Source organism: Haplochromis burtoni, unplaced genomic scaffold (genome assembly GCF_018398535.1).
Source record: "Haplochromis burtoni strain Fernald_Lab_line unplaced genomic scaffold, NCSU_Asbu1 Contig_84, whole genome shotgun sequence".
NCBI lineage: Eukaryota > Metazoa > Chordata > Actinopteri > Cichliformes > Cichlidae > Haplochromis > Haplochromis burtoni.
In genome coordinates this window covers 828,551-837,246 of record NW_024582445.1, presented here as the reverse complement: position 1 = coordinate 837,246, position 8,696 = coordinate 828,551, and the positions used below count along the sequence as shown (strand labels likewise).

At 38.6% G+C, this 8,696-nt stretch overlaps 1 protein-coding gene across 1 annotated transcript in view; it reads right to left on the bottom strand.

The window, feature by feature from the left end:
• Positions 1-7,118, bottom strand: part of myom3 (myomesin 3) — a 72,267-nt gene extending 65,149 nt beyond the window's left edge. The window contains exons 1-2 of the mRNA XM_005925534.2: positions 6,930-7,118; positions 3,840-3,966 (exon numbers count right to left, since the gene is read on the bottom strand). Coding sequence (XP_005925596.1) covers positions 3,840-3,946 — 107 coding nt within the window. The 5' untranslated portion in view covers positions 3,947-3,966; positions 6,930-7,118. The remainder of the gene's footprint in view (positions 1-3,839; positions 3,967-6,929) is intronic.
• Between the last annotated feature and the right edge of the window lie 1,578 nt (positions 7,119-8,696).

Sequence of the window (8,696 nt, the reverse complement as noted above, 5' to 3'; positions counted from 1 at the left end):
TGTGTGTGTGTGTATAGATATATGTATACACGACGGCACATATAAACAGGAACTTCCAAATGCATGCAGTAATCCGTGCAGGCCAAAAATGTCATGCCACTGCTGTTGGTTGAAAGAGAGTGGTTGTTCGTTTGTGTTTACAAACAGTGGGCTTCCTCAAAATATTAACTTGGTGTAACTGGAAGGAGGAAATAAAAAAGAGGGAAACTTGATGGAACTGGACGTTCTGTTATCGCTGTTTCATGCATGTCAACATACTGTACAAAGACTGTTTTGTGCTATTCTACAAATACAAAAAAATGAAACCACTGTAGAGAAAACTGTTCCCTTCTCTGGTGTTGGCTAAACCTACCCAGAGGCCACTTTGCTCAATCTAACATGAAGATAAATTTGAGTGTGCTCCCACGAGCATGTTCTAAGTATAAATTTCACCAATGCACCTGCTCCCTCTCATGCTTCTTCTTTTAAACAAAAGGAGACATGACCTCTAAGTTCAGCTGAACTAAGCTAGATGGAATAATTGCTTATTTTCAACTTCCCCGAGGAGAAAAATTGGCCAGTTCCCTTTATTCTGCAATGGAGATTGTAGACCCACAGGTTAGCCTAATTTAATAACTCACTACAGCAAGAGGGGTGCATGAAAATGAAGGCAAATTTGGCTTGAGAGTATGAGTGTATGTTGACTTGTACCTGTGTGCCTGCTTTCATTTGTGTTCTGCCATAGTGTAAATGGATAGGCCTGCTGCATGTGAGTGTGGGCAGCCAAATGAAAAGAAACAAAAAAAGTTATTAAAAAAAACCTTTTGAGAAAATTAAAATGAGGCAAATAACAATGAACCAGACTTGCAATCTAATCATTACACATGACATGTTTATAGTCGGTTAAAACTTTAACCTTTTAATTTAATTTTTTTGAAACTTTAGAGTTTAGTAAACCACTGACAATTTTATTTATAAAATGTTCATTTCCATATATAGCTTTCATTTGTATCATATTTGCTACATCTTGAATTTGCTTTAAAATGGTTTTTAGGTTTTTCAGGAGAAAAAAATCACATAGTTGTAGACGTCTCAAAAGTAAAACTATATTTATCAAATATGATGGACTGGGTGTTCATGGGTTAGACTGAAAGTCAGCCTTGGACCTTTAGATTGTTTTTGGATGTTTGTGTAGCAGGTTAACTGAAAGCTATTCATTTCCTGCTTCAGGTAATTTTCATGCTAACCACAAAGTAGCTGAACTGATGCATCTGTACACACAGGTGTCTTAATTTATCCGTTAGCTCATCCCGCTGTTGTCTGCTTATCATATGATCAAGAGTTTATGTTTAACTTTAGCCTTTAAAACCGGCTGTAGTACAATGTCAAAGGGACTTCTGGTAGAAAAGACTGAAATATAAAACTGTTTGCTTGTGTGCATGGGTTGAGGTCGTTTTTTGATTGAATGTGTCATTGAACCATGTAGTGAATCAGTACTAAAAATGAAATTTACATAAAGGATACATTTGTTTTATAACAAAGATGCATACGGATGTCCTCTGTTATCAGTAAAGCTGCAAGGAGTCCTCATCTTAACAAGTTGCTCAATCTGTTAATCCTATATCCTGTTTATTTCTTTTTAATACTATACAGAAAGCTGCGTATGGTGCGAGACAGTTCCACCTTTTTCAAATATTAATCAGTTTGCTTCATCAATTTTAAAGCCTCAAGCTGCACTTTCCTATTATACTGCAGTGAATTTTCTATTGTAATTTTTGTTTAAATTGTCTCTTTCATTTAAAAAATAAACGTGCAATAAACAATACTGCACATAAAGTAAAACAGAACTAGTTATTTCTGGAGTTTTGCTTATGAAATTTGAGTTTGAACAGAAGTCTTCATGATATGACAACACAAACATTATGCTTATCAGTTTTCTGTTTTTGTATTCCCTCGAGCTGTTACTGTGAGAGTGATTACGGAGCTTCTTTTAAGCCACTTTTTAGACTCTGAGGTGTCCCAGAGTTAAGAGGAGTTTAACTTAGATCCTGTATAGTAAACAAAAGTACTGTAAAGTAGCTAGTGCTGGCCTTCATAACTGCTTTCGGTCTTTGTGTCATAGAGTGAACAAGGTACTGGAAACATTCCTCTGAGATTTGGCTTGACATGATAACGTCACACCAAAGCTGCTCTACTGGATTGAGATCTGATGACTGCGGAGGCCATTTGAGCACAGTGAGCTCATTGTCATGATCAAGAAACCGGTTTGAGATGGTCTGGGCTTTGTGACGTGGCATCTTATCCTGCTCTAAGCAGCCATCCAAAAATGTACACTGTGGTTATAAAGAGATAACTGTGGTAAACACTAACACATTATTTAGTATTTAAACAATGTGTACAAAAACACCTCTGCAACCAACCCCACCCTGAATATTTCCTCTTTTTTAAATCGTTCACTGCAAACTGTAGAGATGGTTGTGTGGGAACATCCCAAGTAGATCAGCAGTTTCTAAAATCTAAAATGGGACAATCGTGGCTCAAGAGTTGGCAGTTCGTCTTGTAATCGGAAGGCTGTCGGTTCGAGCCCCGGCTCGGACAGTCCCGGTCATTATGTCCTTGGGCAAAACACTTCACTCGTTACCTACTGGTGGTGGTCAGAGGGCCCGGTGGCGCCAGTGTCTAGCAGCCTCACCTCTGTCAGTGCGCCCCAGGGCAGCTGTGGCTACAATGTAGCTTGCCATCACCAGTATGATGTGTGAATGGGTGAATGACTGAAGGTAGTGTAAACCACTTTGGAGTCCTTAGGGACTAAGTAAAGCGCTATACAAATAAAGGCCATTTACCAATACTCAGATCAGCTTTTCTGGCATCAACAACCACCCCACATTCAGAGTTACATCATCTTTCTTCCACATTATAATCTTTTGTATGACTTTCACCAGGTCCAGCGAGTTGCTTCCATATGATATTTGCAATAATAATCAGTTGAACAGATGCATCTAATGAAGTGAATTTCATGTGTATGCAGTACTTATTGATCACTGATGACAGTAAATCCATGTAAAGGCCACATGTTTGAGTGCGTTTAGTTCATTATATTGATAAGTAGTGGTTTTTAAATGAAAGGGTAAAAGATTATTCCTCCTTATCTGTGCTGTTAGCAAACCCCATGAAAAGACAAAACCAACTCTTGATTATAATGTTTTGACCTCACTAAGCCTGTATTTTCTATTTAAGTAATAAAAATGGAAAATAAATCATATGAAATTATGCACAGAGCAATGCTAAAAGAAACAGTTACTGAACAGTCAAATAATCACCAGAAACAGACCTGTTTTGGTGAGAGCCGTTGTTTCTGATTTTTTTTTTTCCTTGGGGGACGAGGTGTCGATGTTCCCTAAACACCTTAGGCGCTTAGTTGTTTTAGAAGTGTAACAGAAAGCGATTTCTAGCAAAATTATCAGAAGTTCTGATCTGACAGACTTCAAGCTTAACACTGTATTTTTGTGAGCCCCCAGCAATACACCTGCCAAGTTTGAAGTAAATCGAAAGAATAGTTGCAGAGAAAAGCGGAGAACACATACCACACATAACACGATATGAAGAGGTTCCTGTGTTTATTAGCGAGATGAAGGAACATGCCACTTAGTGTAGCTTGTTGAGATTTTTATAGGTTTGGGGCAACAAAGAAAGCCTTTGGCAGAAAATAATAAATTGGATCTGATGTCAAAGATAATACCTTAGTTCCTCTTTGGTTGTGGCATTTCCCGAATTTTGTTAAAATGAAGATAAATATTATCAAATTAATTCATTATAAATGGCATGCAGTGATGTTGCTGTCACTGTGTGTCTGTTTGCACCTTGACGTGAAGGTCCTCTTCTTGATCTGGGAGGACAGCTGCATGTTGTGAGACATCTGGGACGACTGCTCCTCCTGCTCTCGATGCATCACCATCCTGGTTTCCATGGTAACCCCCCAACCGGCACCTGGGAGGGGAGGGGAAGCTACGAGTGAGCATGCAGAGGTGTGTAGGAGGCAATGTGATTGTCAATAGGAGTCAGTCGAGCACTAAAGGCACTGTAGCCTTAGCCATGAGGGTATCTGTATTAGTAATCAGCAACCTGAAGCTGGGTTTGAAATTGAGTTCAGATTAGTTGCACGATTATGCATATGTTTACAGTGAACACCTTTACCTGTGTGCTTTAAGCTTTTCAAAAGCAATAGATTTATAATGGGAATAATCAGCCCTAAGTTTTAATTGTATATAGAATATTTGTCGTAGTGCTTAAATCTCTTATGATATTATATTGAAGTGACTACAAACAACGAACAAGGTGAAAATAATAATAATTATATTTCTAAATCTACAGCAATCAAAAGAGGTTATCAAACACCCAATACTACTTCGATAAAGGGGTTTCAATCCAATATGTCAATGATACACTTCAGAGAGGAAAGGAAACTGTTCAGAATTCATTTAATACATCAAAACCGATTAAACATTTTAATATGTAGCTTTACAAAAACATTTGAAATACTGCTGGAACTACTTTTTTTTCCATTAAGCTGCTGATTATCATAGGCTCTTGTCGTACAGGTCTAGAGACTGAATGGCGACTGTCTAGCAACCTGTGGTTGCTACGGAGAAACATATATTCCCCAACCAGCTGGCAAGTGGTTGCTGGAGGTTTTTTACTGTTGCTAGGCGACATTGCTTTCAAAGAGATAAACTGTGCTGAAGAAGTCGCTGACTTGTCTGCAGACATTCACCAGCTACTCACTAAGTGGCTGTTACCCTTGTAATGCAAACTGGAAACGAAGACTGTTAACCTTTTGAAATGTTTTGTGACACAACCCATATGGAAAAGATGTATATAAATCTTATAAAGTTTGTATCTGTCTTGTGTGAAACTTGTATGAAAAGCATATAAGAGTGAAAACAGATATAAGATCCCTTGAAAAATTATTTAATGAAACTTGTATGTTTTGGATACTTACTAAAACAATATATGAAAGTAATGAGAAAGTGGCCACTTTCATCAGTAAATCATGTAAGCCTTATATGATTTACTCATGAAAGTGGCCACTTTCATGAGTAATCACATATAAGTTTTTACTATTTCTTTTCCATATGGGAACTTTTACTTTGAAGGTGAATGTTCTCTATTTTCTTGTTTTTTGTCACACTTTTTTGTAATTTCACTACAGCTCTGAGGTTAGTTTGCAGGTTCTTGTGTCAGGGTTCCTGGGTCGATGACCCAGCGTTTTCAATTTTGAATTTTGCCACTGTTTAGTTTTCACATTTTATGTTTTATGTTTGCCCCGGTCTGTGTCCATTATGTTCTGTTCCACTTCCTGTGTGTGATTAGTCAGATTCAGTTCAGCTGTGTTCTCACCTGTCTCTCATCATCATCACTCCTGTGCAATTAAGTCCTTACTTTCCTCTAGTTCATTGTCTTGTCATTGCTGCCGACAATTCTGCATGTGTGTTTTTCCAGTTCAGTTAGCCAGCCAGCCAGCCATTCAGTCAATCAGTCAGTTTCAGTCTGTTATATTCCGTTCATCCTGCCTTTGTAATCAACACTATCCTTATCCTTCATAAATCCTATGTTTGGGTCCTCTCTTCCTTCTCTCCACACTGCGAAGCCCTGACATCTTGCAGACAAGTTAGTACCTTTTATGCAAACTGCAGTTGACCATGGAGATCTGCTAGCAAGAGGTTTTCTTGGTGCTCCACCCAATTTGGCAACGTCCAAAATCACTTGCAAACCGGCCAGAGAATGATCATTTCCCCCCAGCAACTGGGGTTTCTACTGGGCCTCTAACTGGAAATTGAAGCTTTAGTTATTGGGTTAACCTATAAATTGGTAAAATAGAAAAGAAAGCTAAAGAAAAGTGAAAACCTAAAATTTTTTTGTATGTTGTTCACTGTCCAGCCTACTGTGTTGTGACATGTTGAAATGGTGTGTTATAGTGAATCACCCCCTTTTTTTCAGCAACTGAGCCTCAGTTGGCCATGGTGTTGCACACACCCTGTCCATCATTAATCATGTGTTTGCTCTGGGGAGGTGAGTGCAGAACGCACCCAACAAACAGAATCAGGTCGTGCCTGAATGATAGCTTCATTCACCCATTCCCAATAGCAGCCACCTGTGTTAGCAATATAAACAAGTGCAGTGTGTTATTTCTTCTCATCTCCTTCAATTGCATTGTGGAAGAGGTTTGGGGAACAGGCTAATATGCTTGCAGGTCAGCTGATTCCCTTGCTGCTTTACTTTATTTTATTTTATTTTATTTTTTATGCGTCTCACTGCTGCCCAAGGGGAGAGGTTTGTTTGAACACAGAGGATAGTAGGTCAACCTCTGGCACATTGGAATTGATCAATCTCCATGGGGAAGCCTGGATCCCCAGGCCCCTGGAGGGAAAGCAGATAAAGCAAAGTGGCTCTATTTCTATGCACCGTGCAATTTTTTTTAAAGTCTCTGGAGTAATGTGAGAGCTCATTTTCTAGGTCTGATGTTAATAATAAAAATCTATCAACCTGAGACAAAACAAGGTAAATGATTCACTGTTTTAAACATTGACGGGAAAGAAATTATACAAATACATCAGGAGCTTGACTTGTGGTCTCCCAGGAGAGTAATTAAAAAGCTACATCCACTAAGGCCATCAAAAGACAAGACAATTAAGAAGTTCAGCTAGCAGAAGAAGCGAGCAAACATTTTCAAGAGAAACAAGAAGAGAAGGGAAACCTTTTTGACAAAGCAAAAACACTAGCAATTAGCTGCTATATGCAAATGTACTGTAGAGGTACAGTGCATGCATTTTACCCAGGCTTAGTGTTATTAGGTACTCTAATTCCTCAGCAACTGATGAACAGCAAAAAAGCCTTGCTTGCTATTTGTGTTAGATCTAGCTAGTGGCTGAGGAAATGGAAATCCCACTCACAGTTTCTCTTGTTGCCAAAGATCTGTAGGACGAATATATTCCACTTCCTTTTGTCTCCCTGTCTCACTGCTTGAAGATGCTTTTCAGTCTTAGTGTCTCACCTCTCTTTATTGCCTTTGACTGTCTGTCTGTCTTCATCTACTGTACCTCACTCTCTCTATGTCTCTTGAGTAATCAGGGTGACCCTGAACTCTGTGTCCTTCACTGCCAAGTATGTCGACAACACAATGCTGTCTCATTCTTAAGTTGGTAAATATAGACCAATGACACCCCTGTGTATACTGAAACGTGTGTACACACACACACACACACACACACACACACACACACACACACACACACACACACACACACACACACACACACACTGCCAGATCGATTTAGAAAGATCTTTGTGTACAAGCAGCTAAAAGATGAGACAATAGCTCCCTGTTCAATGAAACCTCAACAGCTGAAAGTAACAGCTGGAACGGCCTCAGGAGAACAACTGGCTGTGGTAATACTACAAACTGCCACTAAAAGAAATATATATTTATTTCAGCCCTCTCAGCACTGTTCCACCTGGGTACAAATGTTAGAAAATTAAAGGCTAAAGCACTGGGGAGGTAGATGCCCATGGTGAGAGAAGGAAGATCCAAAGAGAACGGGAGAAAGCGAGGAAGAAAGACATGATAGTTGAAAACAAAAGCAAAAAATAATAAGTAGTATTTGAAAAGGAAACAATCTGTCACATTAACAGTATGACCAGTTAGTCTGTTTTTAAAAGAAAGCGGTTGGTATAATGCAGGCTTCCTGTGTGATTGCTCGTGAATACAGAGCAAAATCTTTCTACTGTTAAAAGAATTGCAATGACTTTTGGTTCAGAAAATGATGATGATGATGCCCACAGGATGAACCCTAATAATTGTCACCAGCATTTCATAATTTACACACATCCTCAATAGCTTAGCATAAACGGCAGTAACATTTATGGCCCTCTGATGATTAATATACTAGAGTAGCTTCACTTATACTTTCTAGCCCCTCAGTTTGCAATCTGTTTAAAGTAAAATGTTTTAAATCAGCTTTCCTCTGATTGGCTACCCAGTCAGTGTTCATAGTGATGACCATATTAGTGGTATCTGCTTGCAATGACATCAGACAGGGCCAAGAGTTGAAAAAAAAAAAGTTTGAAACTTAACCAAAGCAGTCCGAATCCTGAACTTTTGGCTTACAGGAATACTTGTACATATAGTCACCTTATCTGTGGGTGTATGTGTACTTTTAATCTCCTTTTAGTCTTTTGTTTTGCTACTTGGAGAATGATAACACGTTCAAGGACGAAACTAATTTGAAACCTGTTACACAGGATTGTGTTTTTGTGGCTGGCTTTAATAATTAGTTCAGTAAACACTGGATATCATAGTTTCAAACTTTCCAGAAGTTTCCTTTCATGATTTGACTTCGAGTTGATCCTCTGCAGCACGACTTTTTTTCACATTCTTTCCTGCCTTTCGTTTGTTGTCTTGGCCATTGTTTCGTCTCATTAAAGAGTTTATTGGAACTGTGTCTATTCATGTTGCTCTCAAAACTTTTTATCTCTGGAAACATAAACTTGACTGAAATCCACTTTTTGGACATTAAATCTGCAAACAATTTAAAGGAAATTGACATTTTACTATAAGTGGTACAAGATTTTCTTGTGTCTAGTGGTCATTTGACTCACAGAGACTCAAAGCATTCATCGTTTAAGGCCATAGCAGTGTATAAAAGGTTGAGGAGTTATTT